The sequence below is a fragment of the Salpingoeca rosetta genome (assembly GCF_000188695.1).
Source record: "Salpingoeca rosetta unplaced genomic scaffold supercont1.2, whole genome shotgun sequence".
Taxonomy (NCBI): domain Eukaryota; class Choanoflagellata; order Craspedida; family Salpingoecidae; genus Salpingoeca; species Salpingoeca rosetta.
The window spans coordinates 448,751-468,106 of NW_004754932.1; the positions used below are offsets into that span (position 1 = coordinate 448,751).

A 19,356-nucleotide genomic window follows, 5' to 3' on the forward strand; every position below is an offset into this window, starting at 1 on the left:
ACGCTTGCAGAACAGACTGCACTGCCTGCATTTGTCGCGGGTTTTGACATTCGTCACATGCAGCTGACTTAGCTTGTCCATCTCGCTGGTGGTGGTGGTGGTGTTGTTGTTGTTGTTGTTGTTGTTGTTGTTGTTGTTGTTGTTGTTGTTGTTGTTGTTGTTGTTGTTGTTGTTGTTGTTGTTGTTGTTGTTGTTGTTGTTGTTGTTGTTGTTGCAATGGTTCGTGTCCGGAATGGAAGAGGCTGTCACGCTGGCGAGCATGAAGGGTGGCGAATGCGTCCACAATGTCCCGCTGCACATGTGTTATGGCACGGAGGTGTCGCCACACCGCCAGCCACGATGAGCTCGAGCGAGAGACAGTGGTGGTGTCGATCCACTCTGGCACCGGCACATCGTTCATGGCACTCGTTGTGACCGGGTCACGATCATTCCTTTGTTTCGCTGCAGCTGCAGTCAGTGCCTTGCTTCTCTTCGGTGCAGGCGATGCCCCGTGCTGTGCCGTTGGCGCACTGCTGTCTGCTGTCCTGGCTGTTGTTGTTGCTGTTGCTGTTGCTGTTGCTGTTGCTGTTGCTGTTGCTGTTGCTGCTGTTGTGAGCGCTGGCTCTTGTGCTGTTGCAGCCGTTGTTGCTGCTCGTGCTGCTGCTTCCCTTGATGCCGATTTGTCGGGTGAAGATCCATCCATTGCGTCGTCTGCGAGAGCCAGCAGCCAACAGTAGCACACGTACGCACACAGTGCGGAGACGCGATGGGACACTGACGCCATGCCAGCGATGATGAAGCGCCACAATGGTCCACAGGACGGGTCGTCCCCAGCAAAAACATTGCGCAAGGCGTGCACTTGAGGTAATGGGAGGACGTTTTGCATCTCTGTGTCACTCAGCGCTGTGGTGGCCGTGGGGTGCGGCGGCGAAGACGTGTGTGATGAAACAGGCAGGCGGAAAGCCTTGCATGCTGCTGGTGCCAGCAGGAGCAGTGTGTTGATGGCGTGAAACTGGAGCTCATAGTCGTCCCTCTGCAGCGCTGCACAGATGTGATGCGCACATGCGGGCAGCAGCGACTCCAACAGCAGTTGCAGCCCAGCCGAAGTGGTACACGCATTGCCTGTGGCCGTGCTCCTGACTGCGCTGGTTGTTGCAGTTGAGGTTGTGGTTGGCGTTGCAGTTATGTTTGTGCTTGTGGCAGTTGTGGTTGGCGTGGTTGTGGTCGCTGTTGTCTTGGCGGCAGCAGTCGCTGTGCGTGAGGAGGCAGCCAGAGCCGTGAAAGGCTCCACATGTTGATGTGCGTCCGAGAATGCAGTGTTGAGTGCGATTGTCACTTCCGTGGGGCCACGGATGGTATGCCCGTGCCGAAGCAGCATTGCCAGCATGCGCAGCGAGGAGACGCGTGGAGAAACACCCTCGCCTGGGCGATCAAGCATTGTTCGCATGCATTCAATCAAAACCAACAACACATGCGCACACATGCATAGTTGAATGCGTGAAATTCCAGCAAATCCAAAAGACCGTAATCCGCTCCTCACACACACACACACACACACACACACACACACACACACACACACACACACACACACACTCTCTCTCTCTCTCTCTCTCTCTCTCTCTCTCTCTCTCTCTCTCTCTCCCCCCAAACTATTGTAGCAGCAACGACACACCGACAAACGATGAGAGGTTCAGTACTGGTGCTTTCGCAGGCGCACGTGTGGTGATGTCGACACCATGTTTGTCTTCATGCACGTGTGCGCACGCAAACTCCACGGCAGCGACAGCGGCGTCAACAACACTGCAATGAGCGACAACGACACGTCATTGAGCGTGCACGACACTTGTCAGCAAAAGGAGTGAACACGTTGGGCAATTCACATTCACAACAGCAGTGTTGGGTTGCACTGCTGGACTGGAATGGAAGAGAGACAGAGAGAGAGAGAGACAGAGAGAGAGAGAGAGACAGACACAGACACAGACACAGACAGACAGACAGACACAGACAGACAGAGCAATGCATGCTTGATACCAGCAGTTCTCGCTCACACGACACACGATGTCAGTGCTCTCTCGTGTACCTGGAAAACAGTTGCTCGTCTCCAGCGGCTTGATCGATGCCTGCAGGCAAAAGCGAGACGGCGAGTTCGAGGTGCTGCAGGAACGACAGCGGTAGTGCTGCGTTTGCTGATGTCGCAGTTGCCATGGTAGTGTGCAATGCTTGGGTGGGTGCTGCTGCGACTAAGTTGCTGCTGTTGCCCATCAAGGTAGATGTTGCTAAGCTGGTGGTTGGTTGCACGGGTGGTGCATTGGCTGTCAGCACATTGGTTGCTGCGGTGAGCATCCGGGACACCAGCAGCCACGCACTCGCGGCATTTCGGCTGTCTTCAGGATGAGTGAGGTGCCCGCGGGGATGCTGGTAACACTGGTGGTGGTGGTGATCGTCAGTGCCATTGTCATCACCATCACGCGGATTCGATCGTGCAACGTGGACGGCCAAGTGCCGCACTAGCGGCTCCTGAAACACGTCAGATGGCGTGTGGAAGCGAATTGAGTTTATACGTGTGCGTGTGTGTGTGTGTGTGTGTGTGTGTGTGTGTGTGTGTGTGTGTGTGTGTGTGTGTGTGTTGTGTTGTGTTCAATGATGGAAGAAAGCTGCCGAGAAGAAAGGCCTCGCAACACGACAGCCACATCCTGTCACACAGCTCCAAATCATCTACGTACCCAAATGCATTGTGGGAAGAGGTCAAACCGAGGCAGTGTGTCTGCCAGCAGGCGATGCCACTGCGCAATCCTGTGCCACCATATATGTGAGTGTGTGAGTGTGTGGGTGTGTGATCTGTGAGCTGTTGGGTGGCTTCTACAGTGCACGGCAGCGGCTGAATGCTCGTGTGTGTGTGTTTGTGTGTGTGTGTTTGTGTTTGTGTGTGTGTGTGTGTGTGTGTGTTCGTGTGCGCATGTACATGACAGTTTGTGGTGAAGTTGGTTTCGTGACAGCAGAGGGGTGCAAGCACTAACGTGAATGGGTGATGCAGCTTCAACTGTCGGAGGAGCGCAGCGTGGCCGTCTGTGATGCAATCGGCAGTGATTGTGGCTTTCAGAAACGGCGTGCTTGCAGGCATCGACTGCTGGCTATGCTGGCGGCCACCCAACTTGATCAATGCGTGCCACAGATCCTGTTTTTGGAAATGAATGGCACAGTACATGCACGGAGGACGTGTGACAACGGGCGAAGGGAACGTTGCTTACGTGTCACACAACCATGCGTATACGCGTCACACAGTACGCACACGCACACACACACACATGCTGAGACCACGCTCACTCACGTTGCAAATCACAGCTGAATCGATAGTCCTTGCGGAGGGTGGTGGGCGGTTCCGAATCAAAAGCTCCTGTCAATCACGCAAACAAACACACACACACACACACACACACACACACACACACACACACACACACACACACACACACACACACACACACACACACACACACACATACCAATGCAGATGCGTGAGTGGGGAGGGCTATTGAACACCCGTGTACCTGAGCATATGGGCGGCAGCAAACGTTGTCGATTGGATGACTCAGACGCACCACACACTGCTCCAGATGCTCCAAAGTCATTTGAGGGCATGCGGTGAACGCTGCTTCCAAGTCAGGAAAGAGCATCGACAGTGAAGAAGTGGAGGTGTCTTGTTCCCATCCCTGTTCCTGCTGCTGTTGCGTCATGTCTTCATGACCGTTGGTTGGTGTTGGATGCGTGTTGGTGGCACCGTGATTGCGTTTATGTCCACGCTGGTGCAATGTCGTCGTATGCAGTGGAACAGCAAGGTGGTGCGCCATGCACTTTGCAGCCACCAGCCACGCTGTCAACGAGCATGTGGGTGCAGTGGCATCACCGCTGGTGTGCACAGACATGAAACACAACACGCGGGGTAGGTGAGCTTTGGTGGAAGGGGGGGGGCAACAGCGCATGCACAAATGCTTGCAATGTGAGTGAGCACACACACACACACACACACACACACACACACACACACACACGCACGCACGCGCACACACACACACACACACACACACACACACACACACACACACACACACACACACACACACACACGCACGCGCGCACACACACACACACACACACACACACACACACAGCACTCACGTGAGGGAGATGGCGTGCTGGAGGAGCATGAGAAGAGCGATGATTTGCACTTGGGTGGCGTGAATTGCTGTTGTTTCTGGGTCAACTTTTGCTGCAAGTGTGGCGTGCGTGTCATGGAGCAGCTCAATCAGAACTTGGAGCATGCTTGCAGCGCACTGTGCGCCACCCTGCGGACTGGCTTCGAAAGGAGTGTGTGCGGTGCGAGTGAAGAGCGACTGCAGCAGTGGGAGAGCAGTAATGAGCCAGGGAAGTGGTGCAGCCGTGGCAGCAAAGATTACAGCACCCCTGCACACACGCTCGGTGATGACGGGGCTGTGGATGTTATCAAGGCTGTGACGGAGAAGTGATTCAAGAAATCGGCAGGCCCAGTGATGGGAAACAGTGACGGAGCCATCCAGAAGCTTTAGAATGCGCGGCTCGAGGACTTGAACGGCAGGGTCGCCGTGATCTTGAGCGAGCGTGCTGAAGACAATACCGAGGGGCTTTGCTGCGTAAGGCATGCCAATGGCTGTGACGATTGCTGACTCCACGGGGGCGTCCAGGTGCGGGTGGAGCAGCGGCAGCGGCAGACACGCCAGGGCGTGCAAGTTCTGCAAGCACAGCGTTGTTGCATGCAAGATGTGTTCCCACACCTTCCGCGGTACGGTTTCCCTGCACTTCTGTCTCACATCCTTGTCTTGTAGCCGTGCCAGCTGATCCAGCACTCCAGCAGCCAGTTTCACTTCATGCTCAGTACCCTAAACCCCAGCAAGAGTTACAAGAGATGGTGAGTTAGAAAATGTGTGGCATAGCGTGTTGGAGAGCGCGTTGTGTACGTTTATTGAGGTTGTAAAATGCGTTGTTATTGAGGTGGTCGCGCGTGTACCTTGAAGCTTGTGAACAAGTGGGCGGAGACTTGTGACAGGACGACATCTGCTTGTCCTCGTTGGTGCATGAGCTCCTGTGTCCATTCCAAGAGCGTCTCCAAGCTGCGTTGTGTGTGTGTGTGTATGTGCGTATGCAAGTGAGTGAGAGTGGCTGAGAGGGGGTATTTTTGCGTGTGTGAGTGAATGTGGCACAAGCAACACGCACACACGCACACACGCACACACGCACACACGCACACACACACACACGCACAATTACACACACGTCCACACGTGTATTCATTCACAATTCCACAATCCCACTCCACCTTCCCCACTTCCCTTTTTCCACCACTCCGACGCACTCACTCACAAGTCATGGCGACAGGATGGCTCTTGGGCGTGCTGGATCGCTCGTCGCAACAGCTCTGCCGCTCGCATGGTGTGTGACACAGTGCAAGTGCTCAGCTCTTTCTGTGCTTCCTCTTTGCCTTCCTTCTCCTTTGCCTTCCTTTCTCCTTTGCCTTCCTTCGGCCTCTTCCGGACACGAGACTGAATTCAGTTTTGACAGTCGTTGTTGCGTTCTGTCGCCTTGTGCGTGTGCTTGTTGGGAAGCGATCAGCGTGTGCTCCACGCAAGCCAGAAGCAGCAGAAGCAACGAGACAAGCCAGCAAGCAAGCAAGGCGACACAGACAGGTGCGGATGCATGGATTTGGTTGGTGGTTCGTGCGTGGATGGGTTGATGAATCAAACTGCTGCGGTTGCTGCCTGCGGTTGTTGGGAGCTGCGTTGGGCTCGATCGCTTTCCTCTTCTTTGCTTTGCTTCTGTTGGCTCCATCTCCATCTGTCTCAGCCTCTCTCCATTGCTTCTTGTGCTCCTTCTTCTTGTGCTCCTTCTTCTTCTTCTTCTTCAAGAACATCTCCATCTCCTCTTTCGCGTGCTTCTTGTGCTGGTTGCGATCAGCGACTCCACCGTGCTGCCACAGCCAATCACATTCATCACCTGTGCGTGTGTTGGTGATGTGATGTGATTGATTGATTGTTGCTCTCGCCTCTACACGTTTGATTTCGTGTTTCCTTCCTCTGTTGCAACTGCTCCTCTCCCTTTGCCCCCTCGTGGGCTGTCCCCCCCCCCCCGCCCGGCACGCCTTCCGTCTCCTTCGCTGACTCGTTCTTGTGGTTGCTTTGCTTCTTCTTGCTTCTCCTCAGCTGTTCTCCCTTCAGATTGCTGCTTACACACACGCGCGCACACGCACACGCACGCACGCACGCACGTACAGGTTCAAGCGAGTCGCTCTTTGTCTCTGAGCGCTGTTCGTTTACGTCTGGCAAACGGCGTCTTCGCAGCTTCCCTTTCACATGAGCCACGACCGCGCCGCTCCCGCTTCCCGTCCAGCATCACATGCGACGACAGACTGACAGAGTGCACGCCCCAGGCCAACAGCAAGCTAGTTTGGAATCCCCCCTTTACCTTGGAATGAATACGAGCGAGTGAGTGCGCAAGCAAGCAAGCTCACACAAGCTCACACAAGCAACCGCATAGAACGAGCCCAAACAACGCAAACTTTCGTTTCCCGTCCGCCCCCACATCTTCTGCGCCCTTCCAAGCAAGGCATCGATTGTTGTGAGAGACGCAGCAGTGTGCGACCATGACAAGAAGTGTCAGCATCAACTGCGCACCTGATGGCGCGTGGCCGTGTCAGCTCACCCACACAGATGACGGCATCATCGTCACGGTGTCGTCCAACCCGGGCCTGCGTGTGGGCGACCGCGTCGTTGCCATCAACGGCCTGCCAACTGCCGCCTTCACCGCCGAGCTACTGGACAACCTCATGTCACATACCACCAAGCTTGAGCTCACCGTGACAGATGCCAGCGGCGACACCGCCACCGCCACGCGCCACGACATCGAGCGCATGGATCAGCATGGGTCCTCGCCGCCACCAACGAGTGCAGCGTTGCGCACGGTGGACTTTGGGGCGCCCGCGCACGACCTTGGGGCAGTGCTCCCTACCGCACAACTACAGCACCAGCAGCCCGTGCAGCACCAGCAGCCCGTGCAGCACCAGCAGCCGCTGTCACCGCGATCGGCCCGCCGCCGCCTGCCGGCCCCGCCACCAACAGAGACAGCGCCACCCCACTCTCGTCACCCCCATCCCAACGGGCACCACCACCACCATCGCCTGCCATCGCCGCCATCATCCGCAGCTCGCACGCACGCGGCCCCGCTGCAGGAGGTGCACGGGTCGAGTGCAGTGTCCGATGCGACCATGGCCCAGGCGCGCCGCCTGCCCGCAGGTGAGCAGCTGCCGCCCGTGTTCAAGCCCACCGCCATCACCCCAGCCAGCGCCGACACGCACCACAACACACACTATCAACAACAACAACAACAACAACAACAACAACAACAACAACAACAACAACAACAACAACAACAACAACAATACTACCAACAGCAGCAGCAGCCACAACAATACCACCAGCAATACGAGCACCAGCACCAGCAGCCACAGTATGAAGGGTTTGTGGTCGACAGGGAATCGTCTGCGGCCAAGCAAGCGATGGAGGGCGCCGAACACGTGCCTGTGACGGCAGCGCTGCAGCAGGGCCACATGCGCTCTGGAAGCTTCCCCGAGACAGAGTACGAGCAACGCCAGGCGCAGTGGCCGCAGGATGGGCTCGCAGAGACAGCAGCGACAACCGCCAGCGTTACATCGCCGTCATTCACGGCCGCCACCACTGCAACAGCCACCCCGGCCCCGCCCGCTGCCGATACACTTGGTGATGATGCTCGCAGGCAGCAGTGGCAACCGTGGCAACAGTGGCAGCCACGTCACCAGCAGCAGCAACAGCAGCAACAGCAACGTGGTCTCACGCGTGTGTCGAGTCTCCCTCAGCACCTGCGGCCACGCGGCGGTGTCGACATGCGAGAGCTGTCCGCCCGCCTGTCCAACGCACCAAACCGGCGCTCGTCACACCAGCTGCCATCATCGTCGTCGTCGTCGTTGCAGCAGCAGCGTGGACACGTCCACCGCATGCGCTCGCGCAGTGAGACGACGTCGCCCGTGCCAGAGTCAATGCCGCTCTCACAGCAGCTGCACAGCTCCAACTCCCTGCACAGGGTCAGTTCTGTTGCGTGTACTCGTGTGGACTCGTGTGTGTGTGTGTTTATGTGTGTACTCCTGTGTGTTTGTGTGTGCGTGTGCATTCATTTGTGATTATGTTTGTGTGGGTAGCACGTGCTCCAGTGTCTGCACCTTGTTGGTCCTCGTATACACATGCTTGCCTGCATTCTAACACCCTGTTCGCATGCCTTTGCATGCTACAGGTCAGCTCTGCTTATGGGATTATCGACGCCAACAGGTGTGTGCGCCTTCACATTTGCTGCTGTTTGCTCCATTGCTCGCCTTTTTGCATGGCATTGTGTGCATGCACTCCATGTCCCTGCATTGCTTGCATGCACCCCATGTTGCCCCGTTCTTCCACTGCTCAACAATGGTCTCTTCCCTCATGCATGTGTGGGTTTGCAGGGCGCAACTGCATGACTTTTTGACGACAAAGGCATACAGGCGCATGGAAACAAGACAGAAGCAATCACAAGTCGCGGTACGTGCTTGCATGCATGCAACCGCCATGCCAGCCCTGCGTCTTCCCTCGAAAAATGCTCCAACATGTCTCTCTCTCTCTCTCTCTGCCTCGCTTTCCTTTGATTTTACACCTGTACACACATTCACACACACATACACACACTATCTCTCTCACGCACATCCACTCACACACGTGCAGGGAGCGCGCCAGAACAAAGGCGGGCAGCTGTTCGACCTGATACCGACGAGCGGCGAGGTGATCATTGTCCCGTACGAGCACGAACCAGGCGGCATTCTCGGCTTCCAGGTCATCGGCGGCTGCGAAACGTAAGCTTGCTTTGTTTGTTTGTTTGTTTGTTTGTTTGTTTGTTTGTTTGTTTGTTTGTTTGTTTGTTTGTTTGTTTGTTTGTTTGTTTGTTTGTTTGTTTGTTTGTTTGGCTGGTTGGTTGTTTGGCTGGTTGTTTGTTTGTTTGTGTGTGTGTTTGGTTGGTTGTTTGTGTGTGTGTGTGTGTTTGGTTGGTTGTTTGTTTGTTAGGGCACCTTTGCGTGTTTGTTTGTTTGTTTGTTTGTTTGTTTGTTTGTTTGTTTGTTTGTTTGTTTGTTTGTTTGTTTGTTTGTTTGTTTGTTTGTTTGTTTGTTTGTTTGTTTGTTTGTTTGTTTGTTTGTTTGTTTGTTTTTTGCTTGTAGGCATGTGAGTGTGCATGCTTGCATCTTGATGGCCCTGTCTCACGAACACCACCATCACCACCACGGCGACAACTACTGACGACCCAAACCAGGCCGTATGGTGCATCGTTTGTGTCTGTGGTAATGCCGCACACGCGCGCGGCTGTTGCTGGACTGCAGCCCGGTGACCGCCTTCTCTCCATCGACAACATCGGCCTCGTCGGCGCCACATACGCAGATACAATGGCCATCCTCCAATCCGTGAGTTGTGTGTTTGTGTTTGTGTGTGTGTGTGTGTGTGTGTGTGTTTGTGTTTGTGTGTGAACTGTGACTCTTGATTGTTCGGCCTTCCTCGCTCCTCCTGCTTTCTCCTACACCCATTCATGTGTGGATTTGTGTTGCTTCTCCTCTTCGCCAACACCTCCACCGCTTGCCACAGGTGTCGCACATTGTGGACGTGTGCGTGATGCGCCTTGAAAAAGATCAGTGGCGCTCCGTGTGCCGGAATGCGCGCAGGATCGAAGACATGATGGACACCATGGAGACGGTGCGTTCATGTTCGCTTCTCCGACCTCTGCGTATGTGTTTGCTCTCGTGCGTGCGTGTGGGCGTGTGTGTGTGAGTGTGCCGTGTGCGTGCGTGTGTGTGTGAGTGTGCCGTGTGCGTGCGTGTGTGTGTGTGTGTGTTTTCGTTGGTTTATTCGTGCCACTGTGTTTGTGACTTTGTTGCAATTATGATCGTCACCACACCGTTCTCGCGGACCACGCTCGCCCTTGTGTTTCCCAACGCCACAGCCGCCAAAGGAGTTTCTTCGTCCGCTCAAGTTCCAGACGGAGGACGCAGACCCGTCCTTCACGGGGCGACTGCAGCGGTGTGTGTGTGTGTGTGTGTGTGTGTGTGTGTGTGTGTGTGTGTGTGTGTGTGTGTGTGTGTGTGTGTGTGTGTGTGTGTGTGTGTGTGTGTGAACATGCTTTGATCACAAGCTCACCTTCACGTCGGATACATTGCTCACCAATGCACTGCACATCACGGCACTGCCACTCAGACGCGCGGAAGTCAGAGCCAGCTGGTCGACACAGAATCTTGGGCAACCGTCAACCAGGATCAGGTATGCGCGCAACCACAAGCACTTCATGCACGCTGCGGTGACCCATACCCATACTCGCTCGCTCCCACTCCAAATCTACCTTGGTGCGCATTCTGATTCACCCATGTTTGTTGCTCTCACGCCTACGTGTGTTGTTGCACAGCTGGAGCGCAAGTGCGGAACGGAAGGTCTTGGGTTCCTCGTCTCCTCTCGCTCCAGCACGCATTCGTCCATGTCAAACATCTCAGAGGCTGCGGAGAAGGTGCGTGCGTGGGTGTAGTGTGTGTGTGTCTGTGTGTCTGTGTGCGTGGGTGTTTCGCTGCTAGTACCTTGCGTTTGAGGCCGTGCATACACACTATTTCCGTGTGCATTCCTTCTCCTCACTCTCCCTTGTCACTGATGATCACTTGTGCATGGCACACAAACGTCTTGTTTTGAATTGCCAGGGCAAGCGTGCTGGTGTTCGCATCAGTGCCATCATCCCCAACCGCCTTGCCCACAGGGATGGGCGACTGAGGTGCGCTGCATGGGCCGCACACACGCACACACACACACACACACACACACACACAGGGGCATTGCATGACACATTCCACCCCCTTTGCTCCCTCACATCTATGGCGTCTCTCTACATGTTTGTGCTTGCATGCACAGGCAATTTGACCGCCTACTGAACGTGAATGGTGTGGATGTGTCCAACTGTACACTCCCCGAAGTGATTCGCCAGCTGCAGGCCTGTGATCAAGAGGTCACGCTTATCGTTGGCCGATCAAAGTACGCACAGCTGCACCCTTTGTGTGTGTGTGTGTGTGTGTGTGCGCGCGCGCGCATTTGCTTGTGTGTTTCACGCTTGTTGTACCCTGTGCGTGGTTTTATTTGTGTGCAATCGAATGCGTTCCCTGCTGTCTCGCCTTGCCCCTCATGTTGTGTTGTGCTTGTGCCCTGACCAGATACCGCATTGGCGTGAAGTTGACGCGGGAGCAGGAGATCCCAGAGCGCCCGTGAGTCACCATCACCATCGCGTGTCCCGCCCATGTCTGCTGCTATCACCATGCCTTGTATGATCCCTACACTTCTTTCTTTTGTTCTTGAACTTCCATCCGTTGTTTCCCACTCGCTCATTAACACACAAACATACAAACACACATACGCAAACACATACAAACACACACGCACGCACATGACCTGTGCAGCACGTCCCCCAAGTCGCATCTCGGCGCGCGCCGCACACTCACGCTCGCCCGCGTCGACGGCCAGTTCCCCATCTCCCTCATTGGCCTCACCGGTCACGGGAAGCGTCTCGGTGCGTGCGTGTCATGTCATGCTGCAGCCGTACTGACTTTGTCCTGGCTGTTGCTGTGTTGTCGTCGTTGTCGTGGCTGCCGCGTGTTGTGCATCATCGTGTGCGAGCAGTGCTTCTCACCGCCACACAAACACTTCACACACACACACACTTCACACACTTAACACACACACACACGCACACACACATTAACTCACGCATGGGCACACGTTGCGTGTCTTCCACAATCGCTGCGACCCTTTCCGTAGGCGTTGTCCCCGCTGAGCACAGCGGCGTGTTTGTGTCTGCGGTGGAGGTGCTTGGGCCCGGCAGCGAGCTGCCACGCGTCGGCGACCAGATCTTCCGCATCAACGGCGTGGACGCGCACTCGTGGAGTGTGCGGCAGGTGTCTGGAGCCCTATCCAAGGCGCGTGACCACGTTGAGCTTGAGGTCGCCATGCACGTCGATGCGCTCCGCCGTCTGCAGCGCATCGACGCCGACGAGGAGGAAATTGGCGCACGATACAAGCTGGTGTGTGTGCGCGCGCACGTGTGTGGGTGGGTGGGTGGGTGGGTGGGTGGGTGTTGGGGACGTTTACGCTTCTGTGTGTTTGTGTGTCTGTCAGTCTGTTTGCCAGTAAGCCTGTGTGCGTCACGCTGCGTAACCCCCAAGCAGTTTCGCTCCTGCTCACAAATCCCTGCCACAAACACGTCATACACATATTTGTGCAGACGCGGACGGTGATGAAGTCTGACATCCTGCGGCGAACGGAGTCGTGGCTGCCACCGCGCTTCCAGTCGTCCCAGCAGGCGACTTCGCCCCCTGCTGCCGCCAGCCAGCAGTCCACAGATCGCCCTGTCTGGTCCCCGCGCCAGGAGGACACGCCCGTCCTCGCTGCGCAGTCTGTTCGAGAGGTGCGCGCGTGGCGCTTGCACGTTTTACTTGCGCGTGTTGTGATTGCTTTGATGATAACGTTCGCGTGTTTGCACCATCACCCTGTTTGGCTTGTTCGCTTGTTTGTTCGTTCGACTGTGCTTTGTTATCGCGCAGTTTGTCATGCGCGAATTGCCTGGCCTCCATTGACTCTCCATCACACGCACCCCTCCCCTTCCCCTCATGTTGTTCCAACCACGAGCAGACGGAGCTTGTGCGCCAGAACAACAGCTTTGGCATCGACATTGTCGGCCCCAGCGGTTACGTCGACATGTACCGCCCAACAGGCGTCTTCATCTCCCGCATCGTGCCACAGAGCATGGCTGATCGCGTATGTCATCTTGCGTCTGTGTCTGTGTGTCTGCGTGTGTGTGTGTCTGTGTCTGTCTGTGTGTGCTTTTGTGTGCCTGTCTGTGTGTATGTGTGTGTATACGCGTCTGTCAGAGAATCCGGTGGAGTTTTCCTTTTCCCTTTCCTTTTCCTTTTTACTTCACCCATCCCCACACGAGAAGCGTCGTTTCCTTCTCACGCACTGTGATGTGCCGCCGCGTCTCTCGTCTTGTAGGTGAGCCATCTTCATGTTGGTGACCAGATTCTCACGCTCAATGGCCGCAGCGTGGAAAAGGCGAGCGTGGTTGAGGTGCTTGCCCAGCTGCACGCTGTGCAACAGGCCGTCATCACAGTCGCTTACAACCCCAAAGGTGGGTGGGATTTTAGTTCGCTGTGTGCATGCTCCCGTACCACATGTTCGCATGTGCGTCTGGTTGAGTGCCTGCACAACCGCGCTTCATATTGCATGTTGCGTACCCACCTCGACGCACCCCATGTGCCACTCCTCACCTCCCCCAACACACACATGCGCTGTAGGTTTGCATGTGCACATGGATGAGCGTGAGAAGCGTGTGACTGCAGGCAACATTGCAGACACGCAGAGCAAGCCCGTGCTGGCGCTTGAAACCGACTTCAACAAGTTCCCCAACCTGCCTCGCATCAGCCCTCGACTGCCCGCAGAGGACTCTGGTGAACCTCTCACGCCCATGAGTGACCGTTCCATGCCAGTCCCACACGTGTCTGCCTCTGCGTTTGACGTGGAGGACGCCGTGTCCGGAGACGTGCGCACGTCACACGGCCACCACGCCAAGTTCACAGCGGGTACAGGCAGCAACAGCAGCGAGATCGACGAGCCCATTGATGACACCTCCCCGGTGCCCGACGTCGTGCAAGGTACGCGCACGCAGTCGCTCCTCTTCTTCCTCGCTTCTGTCGTAGTCCTTGCCTTTGCTGTTCCTGCTCCTCCTTTTTTCGTTCCCTCGAGCACTTGCCTTCTTCTTCTTCTGACACTGAGGCACTCACTCACTCACTCACTCACACACACACACACACACACACACACACACACACACACACACACACACACACACACACACACACACACACACACACGCCCATCGCTCGCGTGCGCAGGGTCAGACCGGTTGGCCGCTGCCGTTGCGCAGCAAGAGCGGGAGCTTGAGGTGCGCTCCACCGGTGAAACACGCCGCGTGAACCTTCGCAAGCCGCGAAACACCCTGGACCTTGGCCTGCGCCTGCTGGGCGAAACGGACCGCCGCGCCCCCGTCTTCATCGGCAGGATCCTACCGAACTCCATCGCCGACGCCAACGGCGACCTGCGCGAGGGCGACCGCATTCTGTCCATCAACGGCCGGCCCATGGAGGAAGTGAAGGTCTCACATGCGCAGGAGGCGCTGGCCAAGGCGATGGACCGCGTCACGCTCGTCGTTCGCCATGAGCCGAAGGCATATGACCTGTACAAGCGCAGCGACATGAAGCTCAAGCCCCACGTTGCGGCGTATCCCACGCGCGAATGCACACTGACACGCCCAAACCCGCAGGCAACAGATGTGGAGGCAGACATTGGCGTTGTGCTGGGCAGCTGCGACCCAAACGAGATCCAGACCAACCCGGCTGCGCAGGAGGGCACGTTTATCTTGCGCGTGTACAACAACAGCGCCGCCAAGCGCGCTGGCCTGCAGAAGTACGACCACATCCTTCGCATTGGGCAGTTTGACGTGCACACGGCCAACGCGGGGCTTGTGCGCCGCCTCCTACAGCGGCAGCCACCGTCGTTTGTGCTCACGGTGGTGAAGCAGCCCGAGGTGGGCGCGCTCGCTCGCCAGCACCCGGCGCCGATTGACGGCGCAACGCCCATGCTCGATGGCTCGTACAGCGCCTCTTCCTCCCAGGGCGCAGCCAGCACGGGCGCGATGGTCGCGTCACAACAACAGCGGCAGCAGCAGCAGCAGCAGCAGCAGCGAAGAAGCGTGGACGATGCCGGAGCAGCACCAGCTCGCCCGGTGCAGGCAGCGGAAGCCACGTCGCCCACAGGGCAGTGGACGCAACGCGGCGCACCAACAGAGACAACGACCGCCACCACGACGGAAGCAACCACGACGGAAGCAACCACCGCGACTTCGTCTCCACCCTTCTCGTACGGTGATGCTGCAGTGGACCAGCAGCAGCAGCAGCAGCAACAACAGCAGCAACAGCAACAGCAACAGCAAGAAGAGGAGCTGCAGGAGCAAGAGCAGGAGTCGCCAGCGGATGACGTTGGCCTGCCCACGCTGTCCTGCCGGGTGTGCGAGGGCATGTACCCTGGCACGGAGGATGTGCGCCGTGCGACGCCAAGCGACACAGACTGGGGCCACCCCGTGTCCGTGTACCGTCCACCGTTCTACACGGCGCCGAATGTGCTCAAGCACCCACGCGCAGATCCCAACATCCGTGAGCTGCAGGCCATTGCCGAGGGCCGTGTGCGAAGCCGCGACCTGCCCCACTTCAACTCCAACGACGACGAGGTGGACCGCCGCAGCTACGAGGGTTTGTACGACCTCAATCCGCGCGGCCTCCCCCTCTACCCGTACGGGCGCACGGGCGTTGCTGGCCGCGGCATGTTTGCGCTGTGGGGTCCAAACCACGCCGTGCACATGATCATCTCCCGTTGGAAGCGCAACTCCAAGGGGCAGGTGGTGACGCAGGACAAACACCCCGTGCTGGAAGTGCTTGCGCTGAAGAACAGCGTCACAGGCACCAGCTACCTCCCCTCCGTGTTCATCCGCCCTGGCGAGGAGCTGCAGACGGCTATGCAGCGTGCGCTTGAGCTTGCCTTCCGCGGTAAGGTCGGCACAGAGACGGTGCGCGCGTCCAAGCTGGCCAACATCGTGTCCACCCAGGACCTGCAGCTGCACGCCGCCAACGCCACGAACAAAGGCGGGCCAACAGCCACACCCGCGACCGTCACAGCCACACAGGCTGGAACAGCGTCAGCAGCAGCGGCAGCGGCGTCGACGACGGAGGGCGGTGCCGGTGGTGCTGGCGGCACGAGCCTGTCCTCGGCAGCGCTGGAAGAGATGATCAAGGAACGGCTTAGCCGCGCCGCCATCTTGGAGGTGTACCGTGGCCTCCTGCACGACCCGCGCAACACGGACAACGCGTGGATTGAGACAGTGGCCTTCAACTACCACGACGAGACGGGTGAGATGAAGGACATTAATCTGCCGGAACCGGGCGCGGACGACGACAACCCGCTGCACTGGCTCACGGCCACGTCCAACTCCAACATCTGCATGGAGCAGTACGAGCTGCTGAAGCACGTTGCCGGTGCACACGCTGCGTTCTTCACGCACAAGCGCCGCAAGCAGTCGCACGTGCAGATGATCCGCGTGAACTTGCAGCGCACGTCCAACGTGCCGTTTGGGCTGACCTTTGGCACGACGCACAAGGGCCGCCACATCATCACCAAGGTGAACGAGGGCGGGATCGCAGAGCACTTTGGCCTGAAGGAGGGCGACTGCATTGTGGAGGTGAACAAGGTGCCCGTGAAGGGGTGGTCACACGAGGACGTCAAGCAGTTCATCACGAGCCACGCCGACGTGGTGGTGGCTCTGGCCAGGCGCCAGGCACGTGGCCGCGCAGACACGGTGGCCAGCTGGCAGCACCGGCGTGCGCAGGAGCGGAAGAAGTGGCGCAAGCGGCACCACAGGCGGCGGGTGGCGCGACCATCCACCCCGCGCGCATCGCCCCGCAGCAGCCTCAGTGACCTCATGGAGGAAGATGAAGATGAAGAGGAAGAGGACGAAGAAGACGAGGATGAGGAGTATGATGACGAGGATGATGACGAGGACGAGGAGGAGGACGAGGATGATGAGGAGGACGAGGACGATGAGGATGGCGTGTTGTTGGATGGCAGTGGTGGCGGAGCACCGCGGCCACGCCGTTCATCGACCAGCGGTGCCGGTGGCAGGAAGAAGAAGGGCAGCCACCGTCGCCGCCGCCGCCGCCGCACCAGCAGCAGCAGTGGCGGCAGCATGCGCCGCTCGAGCGAGAGCGGAACAGAGGGCGAAAGTGGCGATGGCCGCACCGCCCGCCGCGACTCGTACCCGCCCATGCCCGCGACCGGCCGAGACGTGTTCACGGTGGTGCTGGAGCGCAAGGACTTCCGCGAGGACTTTGGCTTCTCGCTCACGTCGCTGGGCTCGAAGATCTATGTCAAGCACACGGTGGCCGGCTCGCTGGCGCACCGGCTGCTGCAGCCCTTGGACGAGGTGCTGTTGGTTGGCGGCGAGGACACGCGGTTCCTGACGGCTGCGGAGGCAGAGCGCATCATCCTGGGCGTGCTGCAGATCAAGCTGGTGGTGCGACGGCCCGTTGCTGGTGAGGGCGGCGCCATGAACATGATGGAGATGCAGCAGGCCACCGGCATCGACACCACGGGCGCAGGCCCAATGCCCAAGCTGCACACGAAGCACAGGTCGAAGAGCGACATGGCTGCGCGTACCACCAAGGGCCCGCTGCTCGCTGTGAAGGAGGTGGAGGTGCGCCGCAACGTCAACGCAGAGTGCCTTGGCTTTGACGTGATTGAGACGGCCCATCACGAGCTGTATGTCTCTGGCGTGGAGGCCGGGTCCTCTGCGCTGAATTTGCTGTTTTGCGGCGACCGCATTGTTGCGGTGAACGATCAGCACGGCAAGGACCTGACGCTGGAGTCGCTGGAGGTGATGGCGGCCGAGAGCGACGTGCTCAACATGGTGGTGCTGCGCGCAACCACGCAGCGGCCCGTGTCGTATGGCCACCTGCGCATGTACGTCAACTGGTTCAAGCACCGCCCGTGCATCTTCGCCAGCGTGCCGCGCGCCAAGCCCACGTTTGTGCCCGTGCGCGCAATGCTCCCGCGCGCAGGGCTGCCCATGCCGACCGAGGCTGACATGCAGGCGGCGGCAGGCGGTGAGGGCGCGGAGAAACCCAGGCGGCGCCGCTCCAGCCACGTGTCGAAGAAGCCAACGCGCATTGTGACGGACGTGATGTATCGGCACATGTGGCCGCTGAAGGACGACCTCTCGCACCACGACGTGCACATTCAGAAGGAAGGGGACAACTACGGCTTGCTGTTTGCGGACGTGTACGACCCCAACACGCGCGTGAGCCGCCTTGTTGTTGACGAGGTGACGTCGGACCGCCTCTCTGGCAAGGTGAAGCCGGGTCAGCGGCTGCTCAAGGTGAAGAACACCAACGCAACGACGTGGCACGACCTGGAGCACGCCACGCTCGACGAAGTGGTGAAGGTGTGCGCGGACCTGGGCGACAAGATCACGGTGCGGCTGTCGCGCCACGCGTTTGAGCGCACAAGCACGCAAGTGCACGAGAAGGCACCGCTCGGAACACGGCGCATGCGCAGCCACAAGAAGCAGATGCACAAGCACACGTCGATTGTTGTGCCAGATGTGCAGCTGCGCCATGCTGCGCCTCGTCGGGGCCTGTGGCGCCACTTCCAGACGCTGCTGCACCCCTTGCACCACCACCACCACGACGGGCAGCACGGGCGCACCTCGGCAGCCAGCAAGCGGTCGTCTGCCTCTGTTGAGGGCTCGTACGAGGACCTGACTACTGCACCGGTGACACCATCGCCGCCCAGCCCAGCCACCGCGGGCACGGCAGCGGATGTGCACAGCGGCCCTGCACCAACGGCGTCCACGGCAGCGGACGCATCTGTGGAGGTGCACCCGCCAATTGTGAACCGCAAGGGCAAGCAGAAGCACTCGAAGAACAAGAAGAGCAAGAAGAAGGGGTCCGCCCAGCAGCAGCAGCAGCAGCAGCATGTTGTTGTGGTTGACCACGGGCACCAGGACCACGTGCGGCCAAACGGCGACTCGATGCAGCAGCAGGAGCAAGCGCAGCAACAGCAGCAGCAACAGCAACAGCAACAGCAGCAACAGGGGCACGATGGGCAGCGCGGTGATTCCACAGCTTCGTTTGCGTCGTCGTCATATTCGGCGTCGTCCGGGCCCGGCAGCCAGCGCTCGTCCTCGTATGTGCGGGATCTGCGCAACCAGCCGCTTTCCCCGCTGATGGAGGTGTCGAGCTCCGGATCGCAAGGGTCGTTTTCGCGAACTGCCAGCTCACAGGCCACGGCACCGTCGCAGGCGGCGTCGCACCTTACCAGCACGCACGAGTGGATGGCAGCCCCTTCCTCCACGGGAAACCACGAGGAGTCCATGTGCTGAGATGAGATAGATGCACCTGTGTTTGTGTTCTGCGTGTGTGTGTGTGTGTGTTTGTGTTCTGTGTGTGTGTGTGTGTGTGTGTTCTGCGTGTGTGTGTGTGTGTGTGTGTTCTGCGTGTGTGTGTGTGTGTGTGTTGTAGTTTGGCATGGTTGCGGCGGCATGATACGATGAGATACGACGAGTGGTGCTTCTTTCTTGGAAACCAATAAACGCAGCCAACGACGCTTGATGACTCATCAA

At 58.1% G+C, this 19,356-nt stretch overlaps 2 protein-coding genes across 3 annotated transcripts; one reads left to right on the forward strand and one right to left on the reverse strand.

The window, feature by feature from the left end:
• Positions 1-998: 998 nt before the first annotated feature.
• PTSG_11627 (uncharacterized protein) lies at positions 999-5,929 on the reverse strand (the record flags this gene model as incomplete). The annotated part of the gene is made up of 10 exons (XM_004998088.1): positions 999-1,264; positions 1,700-1,782; positions 2,063-2,499; positions 2,706-2,775; positions 3,000-3,157; positions 3,311-3,376; positions 3,582-3,888; positions 4,159-4,895; positions 5,024-5,126; positions 5,757-5,929. 10 exons carry the CDS (start codon positions 5,927-5,929, stop codon positions 999-1,001), a joined length of 2,400 nt encoding a protein of 799 aa, XP_004998145.1.
• On the forward strand, positions 5,574-19,116 carry PTSG_00679 (the record flags this gene model as incomplete). Of its 2 annotated transcripts, none has more annotated exons than XM_012637627.1 (20): positions 5,574-5,699; positions 6,284-8,125; positions 8,332-8,366; positions 8,534-8,609; positions 8,790-8,917; positions 9,370-9,517; positions 9,696-9,803; positions 10,051-10,127; positions 10,313-10,364; positions 10,507-10,605; positions 10,790-10,860; positions 10,998-11,117; positions 11,294-11,344; positions 11,537-11,646; positions 11,895-12,157; positions 12,358-12,540; positions 12,765-12,890; positions 13,125-13,260; positions 13,427-13,783; positions 14,024-19,116. In XM_012637627.1, the coding sequence occupies exons 2-20, from the start codon at positions 6,653-6,655 to the stop codon at positions 19,114-19,116; spliced, it is 8,706 nt and encodes a 2,901-aa protein (XP_012493081.1). In that variant the 5' UTR covers positions 5,574-5,699; positions 6,284-6,652. The 2 variants fall into 2 exon arrangements, with proteins under 2 accessions (XP_012493081.1, XP_004998146.1); XM_004998089.1 differs by lacking the exon at positions 5,574-5,699 and adding an exon at positions 5,878-6,008.
• Between the last annotated feature and the right edge of the window lie 240 nt (positions 19,117-19,356).